The following is a 24,321-nucleotide window of genomic DNA, read 5'->3' as shown; positions in this document are numbered from 1 at the left end:
GAGTGGGTGGGCTTCATGGTGGCAGTGGTTTCTTCAGCGCTGAAAATGGGCCATGTGGTTAGCACTGGTTCTTTAAAGAAGATTGGGAGGCATTTGGTGAAGTTTATCGGGTCCGGTTACAGGTTGAAATTGCTGTAAATCGTAGTAATTAGGTTGCTGAAGAGTTGAGTAAAATTGTTGCAGTGGTCCAGTGTGAGGGTGATCGTGTTGTAGGCAGCTGTTGTCGAAGTGAAATCTTTCACAATGGCGAATAATTCTTTGCTTCGGTTGGGGCTTGCATCAATGCGGTTTGCCAGAGCAGTGTGTTTGGTTGTCTGGATCATTTGCTGGTAGCGTCTTAGGCCGGATTTGAACATGCTCCTGTCTGCATTATCCTGACTCATTCTCCATCTGCGCAACAGTTGTGTACAGTGGCATTTTATCAGTCAGAGTTCCTCCATGTAACAGCTGGCCTAGAGTCAGGACATTATTGTATTGCTGTGTATTGGGGCTTGGGAGATGGGAAGGGAGCAGGGTGTCGACGCAGGAGGCGATCTAATTTAATTGTTGAAATTCTTGATGGCTGTGGGTAGGCTGTTCCGGTGATCAGGCTGCTGAGTGTTTAAAGGCTGTTGGAAATACTTACCACAGGAGATCAAAACAAAGACAAATCTCTTCAACCACACACCCTACACAGTGTTCTGTGCTACCCATGTTGGCAAGCAATTCAGCACCCCACATTGGGGTAATGATGGCAACAGCTATATCAATATTGCAATACAATAAAGTGCTGCACGTGTAGCCCTGCAGCTGTTAGCACCTCATGACATTTGACCGTCAACAAAGTTTACATCAAAGTACCATTAATGCATAATTTCTCTATGTGGCTGTTCAATTCTTACCTGCAAATGTGCTTGTGTGTCAATCCACAATGCTTGCTAATTATTTGTTTTGCACATACACGTTCAGATTTTATTTCCTGGAAAATATATGCCAGATGTTTACATGAATTATTGGGTTATTCCAATCTAATCCTTCATGGTTCACATTACACAAGGGGGCAGAACCAGTGGCAAGGTGTGCGTGGGCATGCTGTAACTTCACTGAAAAACACTGCCGTTACACAAGTGTGGATAAGGCAGAGAGGTGGGTAAATCCGATATTAGTGGAGGGGGGGGGGGCTTAATGTTCAAGATTTGTGACTGCACATCACAGATTCAGAGAAAGGATTGTCCTTACTCTATGCCTCGTTAATCATTGCGAAGACCCAATTCACAAGAACAAGTAATGAATTCAGAAATTGCAGATCCTGGTATCTGTTTTCTGCCCGTCTCCGTATTTAATGCCTTGATAAGAACTCAAAGTGTTGAATGCACTTCCAGGAAACTCTTTGCACATGGCCAATGTTGCGTCACATCAGATAGCTCCCAACTGGTCTATTCCCCAAAAAGGTGGGGGCACTTGCATTTCTCCTATTGGTTGAACATCCCCTCTGAACAAACTGGCACAATCTTCTAAAACAGGAAGACTTGATTTTACAGTTTGTGTAGCACTCGACTGCCCTGGGGCGTCTTGGCGCTGCTTCAAGTAAGGAATTAATACAATATGCTAGAAATTCAAGGAACTAGTTGTTAAAGAGCCAGGTTTTTAATGATTCCCCCAAAGACAAAAGATTGGGACAGTCTTAGTTTTGGGGTAGAGATTTCCAAACTACTAATCCAGGTGGAACTGGAAGAGAGACAAAGGAACCAACTTGGAGAAAATGTCTTCTTCTTCTCTCTCTCTCTCTCTCTCTCTCTCTCTCCCTCGTGCATTTTTATCACTGAACAACTCTAAATCAAGGCTTGGTACAATATTATAAACCATCTCCATCAGTAAACAGAAGGAATTTACATAGATATCACCCCACACAGTGGATTAGCATTTTGTCTTTTCTGAATGGCTGAAAGTCAGAGTTGACTTTGACAAAAATAATGTTGACAATCTTCAGGATTTACAAGCACTATTGAATTTGTGCAAGGGACTCTTTGCTGGAACTAGCCGGCCCGCTCAAAGCGTCGTCCTGTGTATGCAAGAGCAGCTTACTCGTTCAGCAGCTCTTCGAAGGCAACAAACAGAAGACAATTCATTACAAACAACATTTCACACAATAAGATCGCTGACTAACAAAGCCAATTACACGCAAATCTTATAGTTAAAAGCAAAAAGTAGAATAGAAACTAACTGAATGGAATGTGTCGCGTAGACACTCTTTAAAGATAGTTAATCTTGTATCGTGTGACTGTGCAGCCTCACAGCTGTGAGAGCTACTGATATTAATTAATGCTGTCATGCGCATGAGAAAGCAAGACGGTCTGCAGGCATTTACAGAAAATAAATTTGATAAAGGATAGCAATTAAGAGGAATGGTAGAGTCTGACAAAGGCACTGGGGGCGTTGAGCTTGAACGTGCGCTGATGCTATACATATTCGTCTATACCTCACATCTCTATTCTTGTAGCCCAATGTGCCAAGCAGAATACGCTTCCACTTTTGATGGGTTGCTAATTGGAAATCGCAGTGGAATGGTTACCCACAATGCTACTGGATGTGTACATGCATAGTTAATAAAGAAGCAGCCTGCCCATGGTTTGTAGCTCTGAAGGGAGGCAGGCCGTGGATAAAAGGAGCCATATGGGACGGAATTTAAATATACAACACCATATGACTCTGCCTTTAAATACTCTGAGATTGCTCTGATCCCGGATTGTTCGGCCCATATGTCAAACTGTAACCAGTCGCGCAGGCCACACGTGTGGGTGGCAAGTTAATCCAGGGTGTGATACTCTGAGAACAAATGCATCTAATTGTGACAATTCTAACAAACAAGGAAGCATGTCCCATTGAGAGCGGCTTCCCTCCCTCATCCTTCATTATTTATCTCTGCTCAAAGTCTTGGCACCCTGCATGCAACACTTATAATTCACTAGCAAATGCCACAGATGCAACCGAACACAGAGGAATCTGGCTTCTTTAGTGAGAATTATTACACTCAGTGCTTAAAAATCCACTTTACTTAGTGAGGTATCGGCGTGTGGGACATCCAACTCCTCGCTCATGTCACTCCGACTTTAAACCCTGCCAAGCTCTTCAAACCTCATAGCATTGTTCCACCATCCACCCAGAGTCTCCACAGATCCCAGGGATGTGGAGGAAGAAAGCTGCTCCTTCCAGCATCTCCGCCACCTAACCTGTGGATCTCAAAGACAGGTGCTGCGAAACAGTTTTCTTGCCACCCTTCTACTTCTCGGGGGTCTTCAGGGAACATGGTGGTGCTGCAGTCTGCCGCTGTGCTCATATCTACCCAGGGCACAGGAAGAAGAGGCACAGCAGATGTTTTTTGGTCACCTGCCTCGGTCACCTGCCCCTGCGCCTGCCATAGGCCTGTAGAACTCTAGGAGAGTGGGAAACAGCGTGCACATGCACTTCCTTCCCATCACAGAAACAGAAGCTTCTACGCCGATCAATCGCACCCACTTTCAGGAAGAGCACGAGTACCATGCCGCTGGTGAAGAAAGGGAAGGAATATAGCTAAGGGGGTGCAGAAAGGAACTAGAGGACTCCTACAACCTATGAATGTACGTGTGGAAATACCAAAGAAGCAATGCTTCTCTCCTCTGGGTGACAGACAATTCGGTCTTCTCTCACCGTCTACGCTGTACCCTGCAGTCAAAACAACCTCATTGAGGACACCTCAGAACAATTCTATATGAACTCTGCATGCAAACGTTCAATGCATCCATTACAACCTGTAGCGCACCTCCTTTGAGAGCAACACTGGTACCTCCTACACGGCATGCCTTCAGAAGAGGAACATGGACCACTAGAAGGATCACATCAGCAAGTGGTGGTCAAGGTTTCGGATGATCTTTGGAGCAGAATAAAAACGTGATGTCTTCTTGCAGTGGACAACACCCTGAGATAAGGGGTTCAGTAGCATAAGATGACCAGAGAATTGGAAGGTAAACACTTACGATTTGCTTCTCATTCTGGTTGCCGCTGCTGTAAGTGGTGGCCAAGGTGGAGGAACAGGCTTCGCTGTACCATGGCACGTTGCCGTACTGCGTGGTGCTGCTAATGGACAGGGTGTAGATGCTGTTGGTGTAACCATCGCAGTTGCAGCTGTCATGTTCTCTGCCCCCGTTCCCAGAGGCCCATACAAAGATAGAGCCTAGGGATCCGCGGCCCTGCACAGGAAGGAAACAAAAGTTAGGCAAATGCGTAGATTTTGTAGCAGAGATTCACAGTGCGCGGTAGTTCCAGCTAAAAGAGCTGAAACTGCAGTTGGATAAATGTCGTTCTGGAGTAAGGGGTTTGCATAACATTGCACACACAAGGAAATGCAAGTGTGTTCATGTATCTTAGAATAGGAAGGGGGAATAAATGCTATAAGATTCAAAGAATCAACGTACATGCATGTGTGTTTCTGTCTTTAATTCATGTGCAGTGTCCCTTTTTAGGTCTCTTCACAGACAGTTTCTAGCGGTCTGTAGTCGAAGATCTATTGTGGACAATACCAATATTTACGGTGGGCAACTGCTTTGTTTTCCCAATCAGCATTCCATCGGGGTACAGGTTTTCGTGCTCTCGCACTTGTGTGCGGCTTTCTCCCTCAAATAAGTGCTCTCTTCGCACTGCATGTTGCACCCTCCTCATTCCCTACTTCCGTTCATTTCTTCTCCCCCCATTCCTGACTGGCTTTTGCTTTTTATTTATTTTCTTAATTCGCACAAGCATCAGGCTCCTGTGTTGCTCCCCTGCACTGACTTCACCCCACCTGCACATCTGCTGCTCCTCTTCCCATCCTGAGTGTAAAAATATATATATTATATCTCTCTATCGATCGATCTATCTCGCTCTCGATCCATCTCTCAAACTATCTATCTCTCTATACACACATCACATTTTTTGGAGGGCACTTCTGCGGTCGCTTTAGCAAAATGCTCTTTTGTGCATGTTTAGATTACTTTTTTGTTAGTTTACTGTTTCAAGATCTGCATCTGCCAGCTTTGAATGGTAAATGATAAAATAAATAAAATGGTGGCCACGTCATACCACATGAACATTCGTGAATGGGGACGCATGTGAGCATATTAGTCATAAGGCTGGGACATCTTAGTATCATGACTTATTCAAGCATAAAAGTCCTAGCTTATTTTTCCTACTTTTTTTGCATGATGCAGTAGTGGATTGGCAAATTACATGGAGACCCCTATATGTTCACTTGGTAGCCAAAAGGAGAGACTGTTTTTGCCAATGCTTGTTCAATGTGCCACTCACTAGAGTCTCAATGTTATGATCAGACACTTCTGAGCCTCGATAGCACTACACAGAACCTTCAGTTAAATGTTTTACAACAGAACAGTATTGGAACATAACATTGTGATCACGTGGGTGGTTAACAAAACCCGTAATTTACTATATATGATGTGATTGTACACACTGTTGTGATCATGAGCAACATGGAGACAGAAAACCGAAGAATTCAAAACGACTTGGATCTTCAAATGCATCCCTCAGAACAAATTGCAGTAATAAAGGAAAAAAAAACTATAATTAGATTTCAACATTATCTTTTTCTATTTATGGAGTAACAATCAGGCAAAGATATTCTATTAACTGTACTTAATTGAAACAAGGAGTCATCTTAACATTTAATTTTTCATCAGAGGTTTTACAATGTCTATGCAGAACTCATTCTGTTGATGGAACAAGTACGTTGTACATTTTAGTAAAGTCCCTTCCATGCAGCTTTACATCTCCTGCGGAGCAGGTATTTTGGCTCGCACAGTTGATGCAGTGCGATGACCAATGCCATGCTCTCTTAAAAACCCAGCATTACTCAAAGAAACACTTCTAAAGGTGTGTGTAAAAAATGTAAATGTCTACAACCCCATCAATTGATAGATTACAGTCTATAGAACTGGTCGCGTATTGATGTACACACTTTTTAGGTCAGAAGCCCTCGACATTTGACGCTTAAACAATCGCACCAAATTTAGCAATCCCAAAGCACGGGCATCTGTCATGACATTTCAAGTAAGGCTCATTTTTGGAGAATATTTATATTCTCCAGAATACAGAACTGTATAAACTGGTGCACTATGGTATGCTAGCATGGAACCTCCTTCAGGCTGCTTCCTCTTTGGATGGAACGCTACTTTGCAGGTTGAGGGGGTAACTCTGGAAAATGATCTTTTTCTCATCCAGTCCGTGCTCCTTACATTGCTGTATTGTAAGAATACACGCTACACTAGTGCGACTCCCAAGTAACGCCTTGAATGACTTTGTTCTCAGACTATCTAGCATCCAAAGTTGAAAAGTATATTTCTACTCGCACTCTATGCTGAGCGGCATACACCTCCTTGCAGTTTCATGCTCAGAAAGACGTTTAAGCAAAAGATAGTTTAGGTACCCTGGGCTGTTTTTTGGAACTCTTGGCCATTGGCCAAAGCTTTCAACCATTCTTTTCGCAGCACTCGTAAGTGTGCTGCAATGTAAAATGTTTAACTCCATCCTATGAAAATACACAGTTTTAGCTTTCTTTTAGTATCTTTCCACTGCTCATATTTAGGGAATTACTTTTTTCTTTTAGCAGTCCAGGCATGTGTTTTCTAGCTCTGTCCTTCATGCGCTTCTTCCTCCCACCAAACACCTATCCCTTCCCCCAGTACTCCATATTGCTTTCTCATCTCTTCCCAAGCTACTCCATTGCGTCCCACACTGGCTTTTTAGGTCTCACCTACAGCGCATGTGCTGCCTTTGAGAACTTTCCTTTTCCATCATTGGGTTTAGATACTGCCTATTGCTTACTATTGGTTGGTTGGTTGCATGGTCACTCATTTGCTTCCTTTTTATTGGTCAGCTGCAGAAGGCTTCCTTCCTCTGTGTGCTTGTCACTCCCCTGCAGTAGGGATGCATTTTTCAGCATTTCTCGTGTATTCCTAGCTCCCTCCATTTTCCTCTACGATCTGTGCTGGCTTGCTCCTGCCCATCCTCCCTAGACCAGTTGACTTGCCTGCACCACCCCCGTTCATCTTGCCTTGCCTCTATCCTCCCTTCCGTTGTCTAGGTTACCTTGCTTATGGCTTTGCTGCCCTGCTATCATCCTCCCTCCCATTGTCAGTGATGACTTGCTTCTACCCTCTCCCCCGTTTTCCATGTGGACTTGCACCTTCCTGCCCATTGCCCGTGTTGTCCTTCAGTCACCATTCCTTGTGTTGTCCGTATTACCCAGCTCCCACCCTCCCTCTCTTTGGGACAGCACAGCACTGCGAAGGCAAAAGGTCACAAAGGCAAGACCTATTGGCTTTACCAAGACCAGTTGTGATTGCTTTTGCCTTAGAGCAACTGAGCTCTGGCAGGATTTCCACATTTTCATGCAAAACATTTTCAGACCAAAAGTTGCTAGGGTTTAAGTTTCAAGTACAACTTTACCTCAAGAGGCACCATCATTCAATCATTTACAAAGCACGGCATAACACCTGTGAGGGTCTCAAGGTGCTTGAAATGTTGGCTTCTGCGTGGTGGTATGATAATTTGAACAGCCACGTCTTTAGCTCTTTCCTGAATTGCTTGAGCGACGGTGCATTCCAGAGGTGTAGGAGGAGGTTGTTCCATGCCTTGGCTGCGAAGTGCGAAAATCAGCGGCCTCCACTGTTGGTTCAGTGGTTTCATGGGGTGTCTGCAAAGGAGAGGGAAGCGGATCGAAGGCGTCTGATGGGTTGGTGGAAGGTCAGGCATTTGTTGATATAGGCTGGTCCTTTGTTGTGCAAAGCCTTATAGACGTAGCTCAGCAACTTGAACTGGCATCTCTTCAGAATTGGGAGCCTGTGACGTTTAAGATGTGGTGTAATGTGGGGGTCCTTCTGGGGGGGGGGGGGGTCGAGTACAATTCTTGCCTCTGAGTTTTGCATTGTCTGGAGTCTTTTGAGAAGGTGTGCAATGAATCTTACATAGAATGTGTTTCTGTAATCTAGTGTTGTTCCCAAAGATAAAGACTTCTGTTTTGTCCCTGTTGAGTAGGACCAACACTGAACACTATAGCTAATTGTTCTGCAAGATTTAGAAACTGTAGAGTTTTCCATGGCTCCTTAATCACAAGGTCACTCAATAAGGAACAATCCACTGCAGTACACCTTTACAAGGGAGCAGAGCCAACCAGGATTTTTGTTTTGAGACAAAATATTGTATAACCAGGCGCAGTTTCAATGTGTGATAATGCAACTGGTGAATGGGCAGATCTACCACTAGCATTACCTAAAATGGCAGTCTGTCACTTGTGAAGGTCATGCCTTGCCCATAACGTATTGACCCTTTGGGCAGTAGATCCCCAACGAGGATGTAAATTTCATTTTTTCTTGGGCTGGGTTCCTCAACCATGAATCCGGCCCCAGCGATCTCTGGTACTTCAAGAGGTATGAAAGTGAAATTACCCTCAAGTCTTAAAAGCACCTCACACACAAGGCACCATTTTTGCCAATTACCAGGATTCCATATGGGCAGTTCCCATCCTGGAAGTGCCAGAAGTTCCTAAAAGTTGGCCCCATTTGAGATCAAATCCAATATTCCCAAAGAGTGGGGTCATGGTAGTCTCTTTCTATGGCAATAAGTCTGCAAGGATCACAGTACCATATGGTACAAGGGTCAGTCTCTGCATACATGTTTTGAGAGGATCATTGTGTATGAGGGAGTGTCTTTTTTGAGACTGCCCCTACACCGCCATTCAGAATTGAGAAATAGAAATATCAATTGGCTGTGGTGCAGGACCTGGAATATTCACCTGCCAACTATCTACTAACCTTTGGGGAGTCACTGTTCAGAATGTATCAAAAACAGTGAACTAACCCTGCTCCTTATGGGTGCTGCATGAAACTGAAGGGAAAAAAAAACTATGTTCAAAAGAACTATGGAGCCAAAAACAAGTAGTTCACCAAAACCAGCACAAGCAGAGCCAATAGCATAGGATTTTGTATAACAAAAGATGGTGTGTAGAAGTTGTATATACTCTGTCTATTCAGTACAACTGATTTGCCTTTGACAGAAGCCTGATGGTCCTTTGGCAGGAGAGTGATTTGTTTTTTTGCCAAGAGAGATGGTGTGCTAGCTGTATAAGTGGGATGCTTGCTTTGTGAAGAGGGGAGGTGCCCTTGCTAGGGGTTTGGTCACCGTTTGGAGAAGGGGGGTGGGCTCCCACCTGTTACAATAGAGATCTATGTAAGGAATCCATTGCTATGAATGCACGGCCTCTGGTCTCCTGCTCGTCTGAAGAGCTCACGTTCTTCTCAGTGAAACCAGACATCTCAGCAGTGCGTTGAATGTGCAAGCTGCAGTTCTGGTAATATAATCCAGAGTGCCCTGCTCAGAGGTGCATTTCATTTGCAAATCTGAGATTATATTTTTTGGTGCTCCACCCTTTGAGGAGTGGATACTCTGGTAGCCCCAGTATATGTCTCACCCTCCCTCTGCTCAAAACACAGTAAAAGATATGGGCATTCATATCGACAGTTCTTGGCCTATGAAACATCAAATCCAAGCGGTAATAGGTACCTGTTTTGGGCTTTTACGAATGCTGAGGAACTTTTTACCTCTCCTATCGTTGAACACTAGGCAAACTGTGGTCCAGTCCTTGGTTACTTCCAGGCTGGACTACGGGAATGTTCTATACTTGGGTCTGCCTGATTATTTTCTAAACAGTCTGCAGATAGTTCAAAATGCAGCGGCAAGACTAGTCCTCTATTTAAACCTCTGGACCCCTATGTTTGGTTGCCAGTGAGAAAGAGGATAACATTCAAGGCTTTGGTGCTTACATCTAAAGCCTCTCATGGCATGGGTTCCAGTTACATTAGGAAAAGAATACTTGACTACACTTTCTCTAGAACTTTGAGCTCCTCATTCAATAGCTTGGCTACCATACCCAGGATACGCCAGGTTAGAATCGGAGGAAGATCGGTTATGTTTCTGGGAGCTCAAACCTGGAGCCACCTTCCGGCGGGCTTCAGAGCCACATTCAAATGGCTGTTTTCAGGAAACAACTCAAAGCGTGGCTATTTTGCAACTAGGTGGGGGTGGGGAAAAGTGGAGAGCTGCCTAATATCGCCGGGACACTCTGCTGAGTACCTGTGCGCTTTATAAATGTCTGTTCATTCTTACATTCATTCATGGTTCCAATTCCTAGTGTGAACTTTGTGGGACAGTATTTATTTATTGGGGGCACTGCAACATAAAAGCCATATGTTCCTATCTGAGTGAGATACCTTAGTGGGTTAATGGGACTACTGTAGAGATCAATGGGGTATCTGAAGGGAACCAGCTTAAACCCCCCCCCACAGATACACCTGCAATTTAACGTTTCTGCCACAAAGATCTGTTTGTAACCTGCACATAGACTGTAATATCTAGGGGACTGCTCAGAATGTGATTAATCTATTCAAGGAATGTGTGAATACCCTTCATACCACAGCTCACACAGATGGCTCAGTGGGTTATGCACTTGCTGTAGGATCTGTGTTTAACCTGCAGGTCATAGGATCCAATCACTACAGTGTCTGCTAAGCCCCGACCCTTCCACGGGTGACAGGAGTTCCCCTAATTTTTGGTCATAATTACTAATGATTGAAGCACAGCATGTGCCCTACACAACTAGTAGCCCATAGAGGTTAGTAAACCACAAAGCGGTTTATTCAGCCTGCTTCCATGAGTTGCCAGCACACTACAGATAGCACACCCTTTCACTTACTTTGAAGTTGATACAACAAGTAGCACTGTTACACACACTATTATGGCTGGTGCCAGTGGAGCTGGTGCAGAGGCAGACATGTTTACCTCAGCTTTTCATGCTTCTATACAAACGCTGATGGACACACTAAAGATGGAAAGTAACATCACATCAGCAGGACGACCAACCACGACGCACACTCAGGGCAACATGGCTCACTCACACCCAGGACCCGGAAATCGTGCACCAGTATTGTGGGACGGATACTCCCATTTGATCCCGGACAATATTTTGTTTCTTAACACTGCCCATTATAGTGCCCACACAACACTGTTCCAAGTTCTGCAGCCCACACAAGTCACACAGCAGTAGCCACATCAGAATCTCGCAGCCCTCTGGAACAACCCTCCCCTCTCCGACCCCGGGACAGCCCCAGCGCCATACATTAAGTCCCCACTCCTTGACAGATTTTTATAAGACTGACCAAAATCAAAGAGTACTGGAAATCCATGACATTAAGGAATACTCATCCTCGCCTACACATAAAGCGGAATGCTTACTGGCATGGAGGAAAAGTGCACATTTCTTTTTCTTTACAAGAATTTCTTACTGTGGCTAAACACCTTTACCCTACAATCTTGAAAATTTGTGGCGTCCCTTTCTAATTTTTTTTTTTTTTTTTTAAACATTGTGGGGCAAATTTTGCAAGTCTTTCATTGATTTGGTTCGCCATGTAGAATGTTTCTGAATGCCCTCACACCTATGCATCTATGGGTGTTTGTTGCCTTTTGCCCCTCTGACACCCCATCTCTTTACCCGCCGCTACCCCTAAAATTAAAACAGCAGAGAATCTATCACACAACTACATTTTCAGTTGTTGAAGGGTAGTGTATGAACTTAAAATTCTGGTTACCTCGAGTATTAGAATGCACTCAGGACAGGATGTACATAGGTGCTCACAACCCTTTGTGAACGGCCCACTTTCGTGCAGACTGCTGGACAAAGAGCTAAAGGAAGAGAACTTGGGATATGTCTTACATCTGCATCCCTGCTGCCTATTTTCAGTACTCCAGGCCGCACTTACCTGGGACAAGGGCCCGAGAGGATCTGGGGGAAGCTGGCAGGGACCCCAGCCAGCAGCCCAGGCACAGCATAGCACTGGAGGCTGGGCATCACTTCCCGTGGTAAGTGCCAAAAAACTGTTCCAGCCCTGGTATGTGGGACTCAGAGCAGGATGTTCATTGGCGAGGAAATTGGTACTTTGAACTGTGACCTTCCCGCGCTGAAGCATTCCAAAAACGTTCTGAGCAACACAGGAAATGCCAGCCCCAGCCTGCAGCTTACTGCAGTGACGAGCATGGGAACTGGCCGTGGGGAGGGGCAGCAAGGGGTGCATGCCAAGACGTGTGCTTAGTGGAATGCTTCTGACTGAAAACTGAGGAAAATGATTTAATGAACACGATATCACAGGCTGATGTCCATGGGCCACTGACCTCGCCATCACGTAGTTGGGAATCTCACATCGCCACAGCAATGCCGTTTATAGCATTTCTACTTTTTTGTATCAAACTTACTACAGCAGAGGACGCCATTTGACTGCCCTCACCTGGCTGACGCCCCTATAGAAAGCCTCTTCTGCCAGCCGGGCTGGACCATCCACGGTCTTGCCATCATCCTCCGGGCCCCAGCTGGCACTGTAGATGTGGATGTGATCAGGGTTAAGACCAAGAGATCTCGCCTCCACAGCATCGGTCACCTCTCCATCCAGCATCCGCACACCTGCAGCCGTAGGAGACATCGCATTAGACATGGCAACTCTGGTCAACTAGTGAAGGCTATGATGCTACAGGCCAAAATGAAAGGCTCAAATCGACCTTCAAAGGGACATCCCTAAAAACGGACCGGAATTTAGAGAACCACACCACCTCTAAAGAATGTAAAATGAGAGCATGCTATACCAACAGGAGGATGCTGGGGTAAGAAAAAAAAAGAGAAAAAAAAAAAAAAAAAGACACAAACGAGGAAACAAATTCTCAAATGTTTCCTCAGATGGTCTTATTTTACTAGCAACCCATATCCAGACCAACCTGTGGAAATATGCTCAAAGACACAGCTCCCGCCATACTGTTCCCCATGGTGGCATCTGGCAAAATATGTGTACACAAGATCGATAAATCATTCCTCAATAAGAGGCCAGGGGAAAGGACTACTTCACGACAACAATTGGGTTAGCCCCACCTACAGAACCGTGCCCAGTCACAGTAGGATAGCCAACACTTGCATTCAGTTGAGATTCTGGTACCAAACCGGTGATTCACTGCGATTCCTGTCAGCATAGAACTTTTTAAATTATTACCATTTAATGTATGTATATGTGGTGACATGCAGTAATTGGTACCAACCTCCTATCTTTGCGTTGTATGCCACTCCAACACCACAGATGCCATTATTCGCCACAGCTGCCACTTCACCTGCACAGCGCGTGCCGTGTCTTCAGAAAAAGAAAATAAAGAAGATTCACTTCAGGGAACTTGAAAAGTTTGCAACAATTTCCACTATTCAGGGAAGGGAAACTATCAATTAGGATGACATGAGGAGTACAGCCACAGCAGGGATTGGACGTACAGGGCTGAAGGGACCCACATGCTGTGCACTTCAGGTTCTACAGGCTTTCTTAAAGCAAGGCCTCTGCTGAGTTGGTGGTTTGCTTTTGGGTTAACATAGGTCAAGATACACATTTTTTTTTCTAATAAAAACGAATAAAAAACTAATAGTAGCACCGATATTTCTAAGTTGTACACATTTTTAAAGAGATCTGAAACGCTTGACAGACAAAATACCACTATATTCATCAAAACTCACCTCCCACTGAGATATGTCCCTAAAAGCAATGGCTGCAGAGGCATTGTCAGTCAATCCATTACCTACCACACACATTCGTGCTGAGAGTATGAACTCTGGGAAGAAAATCTGTAGCCCTTCCATCTGGTGCGTGGCAGGGTTAGGGTCCATGTAAAATGCACACTCAAAAGAACGTCCAGTGCACATTATCACACCATGAGGCAGCAGACCATCGTTCACACGGAGTGTACATCACTCACGAGGAGGGACTCCTTCAACGAAGGATCAGCACTTGGTAGGGAGTACAGAATCCCTCCCAGCATATCAATGGAGAGAACCCTCTCTTCTATTGCCAACACTAATAGAGCACCAGGGGCTTGCTCCTCATGGGCTAAGACTTTATTGGGACACAAGTGAGATCTTACAACCTTTACCAAGTCCTTAAAGTAGTGAACACTACAACAGTTACTGTAGTTGAAATTCTCAAAAAGTCAAATAAACCAATAACAATGCAGTCAAGACATCTCAAATGTCAGTCCATATTTTGTGTGCTGTTATACCTGTTGCATCAATCAAGACCCTCAATTTTGGTGCCAATATCCAAGCTGCCAGCCAGTGACACTTCCTCGTTCAACTGTTGGCGATCAGGGCTCCTCTTTCTCAAAGGCTAATTTTGGGGAGAAGGACAGGACGCCAGGCGGGACAATTAGCTCAGCCACCAGCTCGAGACTCTGGATCGCGAGAGATCCTTTTTTTTTTTTTTAAATGAATGAAACCACGTTTTGTGGAGTCGGGAGGATTAATCCTCCATTCCATCAGGAACCTGCACCACTGCCAGGATCCACAGCACCAGAAGGTACACAGTAGGTCTTTGGAGGCCTGGCAGACTGTCGGTAAGAGAGGGAAGCGATAGGGTCTCTTCGGTCATGCCCAGGGCCGGACTGGCCGCAGTGGACACCAGTTGTTTCCCGGTTTTGTACCCGTGGGGCCGGTTTTGCAGCAGTGCTGCAATATCGCCCTCCTGTAAGAAAAGCGGGAGCCGTGCTTCTAACCCTCCCTCCTGCCCACCAACCCCTACCCTGCTCTCTGGGCCGTTCTAGCAGCAATCTGCCAGGGCTGGTTGCGGTTCGCAATCCAGCCCTAGTGGTGCTGTAGAAAGCTCTGGTTAAGGAAGCAAACAAAGCATATCTCATTCTCCTTCCCCGCCCACCTTCTCTTCAGGAGAGCGGAGGACATTTAGTCATCTGCTTGTCAGGACTGGAGAAATGAATCTTGGAAAAGGCATATTTTATTTCAGCCACCTGAATGATTGACGGACTGACTGCGGTGCGTGTAGAGCGCACGGCTACTGTGGGCTATCCTGCCATGAGGGTGGGATAAGTGAAACAGACGGCCCGGAAGCATGGCACAGCGAGATGTGCCCTATGTGCCTTACGTGCAGATGCAAAGAACAAGAGCAAACATAAGACACAAAGTGGCACTGCAGTTAACTGGAACCACAGAAGGGAGTTGCCCAGTTGAGAACAGAGTGCCTTGGAAAAGACTCCCTTCTCGACTGAAAGCCAGTGAAGAATGCTAACGTGGGAGGAGACAGTCCTGCTTGTCAAGCACTACAATGACGTCAGCAGTCATGTTTTGACCATCTGTAATGCGTTGAACAGATATTTAGGAAGGCCCAGATAAAAAGAGTCAAAAGTAAGACAAGAAGTGGTGACTTGAATCACCAGTCAAATTGCTTTAAGATGTAGCGATGGAAGGATTTTCCCCAGGACGTAAAAAGAAAAGGAAACCAGCATAGACACCTTTTTATTTGCGGTTTTATATAGTACAAACAGGACCTGAAGGTATTAGGGCACTGTAGGTGAGCACCAGTCACGTTACACTAGGACACATTCATTTTTTTATTTTTAGGCACGGGAGATTAAGTGATGTGCCCAGAATCACAGAATGTTGAGCTGACGCGAAGACTCGAACCTGGTTCCCCAGTGCCAACATTGGCAGCTCTGGCCGTTAGACGACACCCTCTCCCTTAGTTTGAAGAAGTGAAAGTCACAGTGATGTTAAATAATACTTAAAGATTGGCCTCTATACTGGATGGATGGTCCGATGCCGAATCGGAGGAGATGCATCTATAAACGATAAGAAAAGATGTCAAGCCTGGGGGAATGGAGAATAAATGTCAGAGATCTGTTCTACCCGCCGCAGCAAATGCTGCATGAGTTAGGACTGCGATCCAGTGACCTAACCATAGAAGGACTGCCTGGCCGCTGACAGCGTAACTTATTTCTAAGGTTTGTACAACACGTTATTAACTGAGCAACGTGTTATGCACCATGCGATGAATTCCAAATTATGTCCTCCCGGACTATACATTCTCCTACAATTTACACTTCTGTTCCTTCTAAATGCCCTTCCTTCGTACATGCCACATTTTCCTAGCAACACACCACAATAAATCACATCCCAGCCGGTCTTTCCGTTCGCAACGTAACTGGAGTTCCAGCAGGGGGTCAGCACCCAGCGTGAAGTCTTTAGGACCCTGCACCTCAACGGACTGGTCATGGCCAGGATTCTCCACTGGCCCCACAGGCAAGAAAAGAAGTAAGGTGTTGAGCTTGCTGTGCATTCTCTTGAGAGGTCATTTGACGAAGGCGGAGGGAAAGATCAGTACCAAGTTTAGGGCGCAGGATCCAGAAGGACCGGAGCACAGGAGGCAACGATCTTCAGTTACTTTAGTGACTACTGCCAGATAGGCCGCACATGTCTCATGGCCTGCATGGTTCAGTCCATCGGGGCACCGTTCACAATGCATGGCCAGTCCCCAGGGCTACGGGCAGGTCTCCTTGGCAGTCTAGGGTTGGCTCTTCTCCATGCAAGGCTTCTATTCCTATGTTCAGTCAAAGTAGCAATGGCTCCCCAGGGTCCAGGGTTTAGTCCCAGTCTTAAATCGAGCCAGCCACCAAGCAGAGATCTTGTCCTGGGCAAAACGCTGGTGCAGCAAGTGTCTTTGATGTTGAAAAGAAGTGCGTGTTTTTGCCTTGGGTGTCAGACGTTTCTATTTTGAAGGCATTGGTTTGAAACATAGAAGAGCCTGGCCCAGATTAATCTAAAAGTTCGACTTTCTTGCAATTTTATGAAAACTCTTATTGACCCGGGACTTTCTCTCTATGGGTTTTATATTGTAATGGTCACAGGTGAAGCCAGTCAGAAATGGTCAAGCTCAGGATGTGTACCCAAGTCATACTGGTCAAGCCAGAGAGCTTGGGTTGAAAGGGGATGCCAGCAACAAAGGAAAAGGGGGAGGTAAAGATTTAACTTAGTTAAGCAGGTCCTTGAGGCTCACAATAGTACTAATGGGCCCCTCCCCCACAATCTGCGTATCCGATCACGCTAGCTTTAGGGGAGGAGGGGGTCCTTCACACTGAAATGAAAATATGTATGTAGTGTTCTATAGCAAACCGGTCGCATCATAGGGAACAGGCAGCTGTCACACCCACCACAGAGAAACAGGCAGCCTGTGTGGTAAGCATTTACCAAGCATACACATGGTGGCCCAATTGAACACCTTCCATCCAGGTCTAATATAGAAAACCAGGCAGACATGCACACATACATCCCACACACGAGGGCTCCAGTTCTGTGGACTGAACTAAGTTTACAAGGGAGGATCAGAAGCTGTCATTCCATCTGCGGGAGGCATATGTACATTGTAATCACTACTTTCACCACCAGCCAGCTGTTAAAAGGAGTCACTAGCCTCCCTCAATTTGTCTGGTGGCACAAAGTGCATGTGTACACGTGACCAGGACCAATGTCCCTATGCACAGTAGGTGAGACTTGAGTGAAAGGGTGTAGCAACTAAAGTAAGCTCCCAGAATGAAGAGTACACCAGAAGAAAAACAAATCATGCCATTGGAAAATATGCAGATAAGGTGGGAATCACCACTTAATTTGAGCCTGTGTTTTCTGGTGCTTAGCACCAGCAGTTAATTGTCAACACCGGTGTTTGTGGCAGTCTGCCACAAGCTGGCGCTGTTGGACTAATTTAGAGAGGACCACAACAACAGTTAATTATGAATTCGATAAACATTAAAAATGACCATTATCTGCCGCCCAAGTCATTCTTATAGCTTTAGGGGGCTGGAATAGTCTGAATTGTCACACTCTTAGGCGTGTGATGGTTAGTAGTTGTGATATTGCCACCATTGGCAGCTCTGGGAGGGGCAATGTGTGGTGCAAGCTCCAGTTGCTTCCAGACGAGAGCCCTGGCACCAATTTTCCCCCCCACAAATGAATCACTGGTGGGACTGCTGTAATAAGTCACGCAGAGGACTCCTGACCCAACATGGAGACAGGGCACCTAGAAGCGCTCATCTTCACTTGTGATCAGGTTAAGTTGTGGAGCCATTTCCCAACAAGCATGTCTCGTTCGTGGTTGAGCTGAGCCTTAGTATTGGCCTCGGTAGTATACCAACTTATGCCCAACAAACGACGAAGCGGGAGAATAATCCGTTAAGAGTTAAGCAGAAGCCCTATGACAGCGGTCTGATGTATTATTCTGAAAGGCTCCACAAAGGCAGGAGATGCAGGCCACATTATTCCATTGGAAATCTGGCTATGCGGAATACAGAGAGCAGTATAATGCAATATTCTGAAAGAAGTGCTGCTCTGAAGGCAATTGATGCCTCCTTCTAATCGACACCCGCCTATGCAGGAGAGCTAGGGAGCGATATGATGCATTATCCTGACAGAATGCAAACCACGCAGTATAAATATAGCACTTCAGTGTGCTTTCTTTATTCCCATTGTGTATCTGGTACGACAACTGAGGCACAGAGTGCTCCTGATTTTTAGAGGATGACCGAATGTTTTCAAGGGGCTTTTCTACACACCCAGGCCTTGCGAGTCCAATGGATGCCATCACATCCCCCGGCTCCCTATTCACAACACCTCGATTTAAATCTCATGCATTATTTGGATTTCACCCGTGTGTGCAATCAGATGCTGTAATGGGAATTATACCTCTCCGAAGAAAGATGGCAGATGGATCCGATACACTATTTTACACACTTACAGATTACAATTCAGCCTGAAAATTATAGACAAAAGCTGCACCAAACGTTTCTGTAATTGAAGGTTCATGAGCATTCACCTCAAGGAAGGAGTGGTATTAATAGATTACTAATGCACACATGAATAATAAATGGTTCCATTTTACCACTTTCACAATAAAACTGTAGAGCCACCTCACCGTGACACGGTGTAGTGAGCAGCAGTGACTGGAAACATGGTTTGTGAAGAATCCGATCTGGCAGTAGGGCTGCTCAGGTCGGATGGCTGCTCAGGGGCATTGCAGAGTGAGGAGCTTGGGCATGGATGACTCCACACAGAACCTTCCAGAGCAGTGGGTCTGAACCCTTTGACTTCCGAGGACGCCCACCGAGTCATTGCTGTTTGATGCACTTCCACTGCTCCCACGAATCACTGAGGATTTTAACTTAATGCTCAGCCTCCAATGTCAAACTCCTTCACATTTGCAGAATGCTGTACATGTTACTGTTGTACATTTTACTTATTTATGTACAATTAGTTAATCTGTTAAAATTATTGCATTTTCTAAGGAGTTCGGGACCCCTGAGTAGGCTTTGCAGAGCCCCCAGGGGTCCCCAGACCACAGGTTAAGAACCATTTCTATAAAGGCATTCAGGGGCGATCTTAGGCACCTGACTTGGGGCGCTGGAGAATTGAGACAGATAGCCAAGGGAGGGCCATTAAAGTAACTTCGACCCTTGCACAAGGTCTTGATTTGTGCCTGCCCATTCCTCGAGAGTCAAGATGAGTGATGAAAATATATTTTACACTCCACCAAATAAATGAAGTACAAAAATAACCTGGGACTACAATTCATGAATATTGTGCAGTCATCTGAGAATCAGGAAATTAGGGAAGCAAATTCATCGAGTGTTTGAGATAGCCCAGTCTGGGAACTAGAGGAGTTTTCTCACTAGGTTTCGCCTGACCCAGCGCATGCGCTGATCTGGCGCGACTTATTGTGAGGGCTCCAAAAAGTGTTACCAGGCCAGCCTAGAGCTACAGTGCATGTGCGCGGGCGCGCTTTACCGCGATTACTTTCACTTTCGCGGCCAGCATAGCCAATAGGTCTCGCTTTTGGGACCTTATAAGTATTTAGTTATGCAACTGTTGCATGGCTAAACACTTATAAGGTCCCAAAGGCGAGACCTATTGGCTATGCCAATGCTTGTTTTTATTTAGCGTTGAACTTTGGGTGGATGGCATCTAAATTGTATGCTTTCATGTTTTTACTTTAGAATTAATGTCTGATACAGCCCTACAGATGTGAGCACATGTATCTTTCCAGTGGTGCTCATAACGCCACATTTCCAAAGCTTGGGATTAGTGATCAGGCTGTTCTTGAAGAATTCCCAAGAAATTCAATTTAATAACAGTAAGACGACAATCACTAATAATTCTAGGTTTTGAGCAATAAAATGATGTAGCCAGGGAAGGGTTGAGTTGGTGTTATTGTGAAAAAGTGAATACACCGTGTTCCTGAAGACCTTTTATCAGAAGGGATTCATATCTATTGGGCTCTCCGTCCCAGACCCCCCTCTCCCCCCCCCCCCATGACTCAACTTGTGCCTGACTGTAAACAATGGCCAAAGTCAACCACTGTAAACATTAAACACTGGTCAGTCATTAATCCTACCCGCTTCACCCAAGAGATAAGGGCAGGTTCAAGGATTTTTGAAGCAAACTAGCGACCTTTATGCTTTGGAGGCTGAAGAGTTTGTATAGTCGAACATACACTAAGAGCAGAATGTGTTTTCGTGGAAGAGCACCTAAAAACACAAACCTTCATTAGGTGTCCATGCAACAAACATTTGGGACTGGGTGAGACTGTAGTTCTGAAACCTCCGCACACACGCAACTGCTGTTGCTATCCTAAGCATTCTGCACAACAAAACTTAAGCAAAGACTAGTCAATGTACCAATGACAATCTGTAAACAGTTTCCTACTGAGAGGTGAATTGAACTATACAAAATGTCAAGATTTTTCAGGACAGGGTTGTGCACAGGTGTTCTTTACACAACCCGAGCCACCATGAATTTTTCCGACCTTCATGTCCAATCATAGGCCTCAATTCCAAATTCCATAGAGAAGTTGATAACAAGTACTGACAAAGCGAATAGGTCTCATTTATGAGAAGTATCGGCTTTGGCAATGTTTTTTAGCCATGCTGTACAGCAATGGCTACAATAGAAGGTGGACGGGAGAGGTTGGAAGCAAGCAGTCAGACACAGGGTGGGTGGGAGACACTGGGGGTAAACGGACAGACAAGGAAGGATTGGGACTGGGGGAAGCACGAGAGGGACTGGGGAGTAACACGAAAGGGGGATAAGTACACAACAAACAGCTGGAAAACATACACGCTCTCCTAGGGTGCTTAAACAAAAAGATAGCAGTAACGTCTGAAAAAGTGAGCAGTGGGAAGACACAGTGATGAGTCAATGCTCCAGGGGAGGGACACACACAAATAGGAAGTAAGGCTACAGAAGCGGATGTATAAGAAGCAAGCAAACGAGTGATAAAGAAGGCAACCAATAGTAAGCAATGGGGGATCACGAACCTGCCTGTAAGGTAACAATAGATAGCACATGTAAGTTTTTAGGCGAGACCTAAAAAAGAGGAACAGGAATGAAGATCTTACCTGTTGTCGTTCATTTGTGTATATCGGGGTTGGGGGTCAGAGTCCTGGTCATTGACATCAAAGCTGGCATCAGGATCCTGCATGAAGATGGGATGGAAGAACCAGAAAATAAGAAGATTGTGTTATAAAGAACTCTATAGGAATAACAACCTTATCTGTCACATCAATTGCAATACAATTTGGTTTGGATTGGTCTTTATGGAGCCAATCTCTGACAAACAGATTATTACACAGGTATGAAACACTCACTTGTGCTTCTGAAGTCATGTCAGCTTTGCCTTTATAAATAGAATGTGCATTTTTACATGGAATAGTAAAAGCAGATAACAGTCCATTACTGAATATGTAACAGCCCCAGTCCATGTTCCTTCCTTTATTATATGATAAAGAAGGATCAGAAAAATGTAGACTTCACATCACCCGCATTGAACAGACAGTCCCAGCCAGTTGGGCCAGAAAAGGCATGACTTTACATGGTCCGCAAAAGCAGATCGAGGTTAACAGTTGTTTGGTTTTTTTTGTCTTTATTTTTTATTAATAAACAGGGCAGGAAGTGCCCAGATTTTCTAAAGTAACCCTTTCTAAATTGAACCCGTATTTTACTTACATTCACAACTGCCCTGGCATGCACACTGGCAAGCAACAAACTCACATATTAGCTGCAATTAAACTAATGCTTGGGCAAATATGTTTTACTCTGAAAAAAGACTAGCTGGAAAATACAAGAAATGCACAAAGTGAACCTGGACCTTCTTAACAACCTTTAACTGTTGGCAATAAATACAGAAACCTATTATTAGCAGCGGTGGTGATTAGCTGTCCTCAAGGCTAGAAAAACATGAGGAAATGAAATGCCAGCTACTCTGTAGGTTGCTAGACAAATATCAATACAGCTTAGGAACCTACAAGCAATGCATGAAATAATCGAAAACAACTGTATGGACCTTCTGTGATCTCTGAAACAGCCGTTTAAGAACCCTGACTGCCCACCATAAACCCCTCCTCCTTGAAAAATAAAAGGGGGGAGGAGGTGGGAACTAGGCCGCGACATAGCAGAGGCTTAGTTGCTCAGCTGAAAATGCTTGGAGAGAAACTGTGCATATCCCAAACTGGTCTACATTAACCATTTTCTGTAAACGTTTCCGAATTGAAGATTGTGAAAAGCAAAACCAACAAAAAAAAAAACCTCGTATTTAAAAAACAAATGTCTTCCTCCTGTATAGTCTTACCCTAGGAAAAAAGTAGAGTTTCGTCTTTATCATGAATCTGCATTCTCTTCGTTTGTAAAACGAACAAGATCTGGTTGTTACTTGGTAGCTGTAGGGTCGCGCCATACTCCAACATTTTGAAACCTTTTAAAATACACTGCTACTGAAACAATGTAGTCAGTAGTAGAAAAGACAACTTGTCATGCAGTCTTTATGTCACCCCTCTACGAAAATGACCAAATGAGTTTTGTAAATTGCCTGCCTGAAGGTACTCTTCGTTTCCCCTATCTGGAAACATTGACCACAACTTCACTAAAATAAACCTCTAAACCAATACACAAAACACATCATGGCCAGGGACAAGGCTTCTATATAGCTGCTGCTTTCGGTGACCAATTGCACTTAGTGATTCAAAGATGCAAACTACAAGCCCAACCCTATAGCTTTTTAAAGGAGTCATTGCCTGAATGATATCAAAATGCATCTCATAGCCAAGGTGACCTCATCAAACTAGCATTTGCAATGCAATAGGTCTCGCATTTGCAAGTGTTTAAGCTGTTGGCATTGTAAATGACTATACCTTTTATTTATCTGTTTTGATAATTAACACATAAATAAAAGGCATAGTCATTTACAATGCCAATAGCTGTAACTCTGGTAAATGCAAAACCTATTTCATTTTAAGGAAGCGTAAAGTACCTATGTAAAATGGCCAGTCTTCATGGGAGGATGCAAATGAAAACCAGGCGGTACTAAGGAGGGAATAACAAGCCTATTAACAAATCAGAAGCCAGCATTTACAAATGACAATGACACAAGTCAATGAAAAATATGGGCGGAGAGTGGGCAGAGCTTCAACTCTAACGGAATACAGCATGCCTTGCGGAGCAGGGTATGCGCTGCCCAGACTTGACCTAAAAAGGAATATTCTAGAACGCCTGCTATTGGTGAATGTTAGTGATGTAGGAGTGGGCAAAGTGAACGGTTTCTTTTCTCAACACTGGATGGGCCCTTTCCTTAACTGTACAATTCCTTGGAGCAATCCTCACAAAGATGATTTAATACCGTGTGTACTCACATAGTTTCCTTCCAGGTCAGGATGGTTTTTCTCAATCCCGTCATCCAGGATGGATACGACGATGCCTTTGCCTGTGTAGCCTTGTTCCCAAGCTCCTTTTACATTCAAGTCATGGTGGTTCCCTTCGCACTGAGGACGGAACAAAGACAAAGTTTTGCCTTCTCATAGAAGAAAACTGCATCTTTTCGATAATCCAATAGCCACAGTCGGCCATTATCCATTCTTTTGCTCTCTTGTATGCTATGCTAACGGTTCACGCCAACCAAACCACTATGTCAGCCTTCAATCAGTGTTGAATGAAATAATATGCCAAATATACAAGATTTATCACAGATGACACTTCTTTGCAATCTTCCACTCACTGAAACTGCCATTTTTTGTTAAAATGGAACTGACTGATACACTTCCATTTATTTACATTTGTAATAAACGTTCATCTTTTTGATTTTTTTTTTCAATCACACTAGGAATTTGGAATGGCACCCTCTGAAGATGCAGCTAACACTTTGTGCTTGATCCCCAAGATCAAGATATACAGAATACTTTATTATTCTCTACATCGTGAGTGAAGAGCGTGACGAGCATGATCTAATGAAGGCGTGAGCGAGTGGGCGGGTATTCCTTGCGAATGCCATGATTGCTGCAAAGGCGATGCCATTCGGTGGTAACTTGGAGATCAGTAAAACGAAAAGAAAATTGCGTAAATGTTAACTGCATGTAAATCACAAA

At 44.7% G+C, this 24,321-nt stretch overlaps 1 protein-coding gene across 3 annotated transcripts in view; it reads right to left on the bottom strand.

The window, feature by feature from the left end:
* FURIN (furin, paired basic amino acid cleaving enzyme) overlaps positions 1 to 24,321 on the bottom strand; it is a 382,970-nt gene that overhangs the window by 84,547 nt on the left and 274,102 nt on the right. For all 3 annotated transcript variants that reach the window (XM_085644360.1, XM_085644361.1, XM_085644362.1), the window contains 5 exons: positions 23,593 to 23,721; positions 21,307 to 21,383; positions 13,138 to 13,226; positions 12,342 to 12,514; positions 3,993 to 4,205 (listed from right to left, as the gene is read on the bottom strand). In XM_085644360.1, coding sequence (XP_085500486.1) covers positions 3,993 to 4,205; positions 12,342 to 12,514; positions 13,138 to 13,226; positions 21,307 to 21,383; positions 23,593 to 23,721 — 681 coding nt within the window. The remainder of the gene's footprint in view (positions 1 to 3,992; positions 4,206 to 12,341; positions 12,515 to 13,137; positions 13,227 to 21,306; positions 21,384 to 23,592; positions 23,722 to 24,321) is intronic.

This window comes from Triturus cristatus, chromosome 3_1 (genome assembly GCF_964204655.1).
Source record: "Triturus cristatus chromosome 3_1, aTriCri1.1, whole genome shotgun sequence".
Lineage (NCBI taxonomy): Eukaryota > Metazoa > Chordata > Amphibia > Caudata > Salamandridae > Triturus > Triturus cristatus.
Note: the sequence above shows the minus strand (reverse complement) of the source record. Positions and strands in the feature narration are given on the sequence as shown.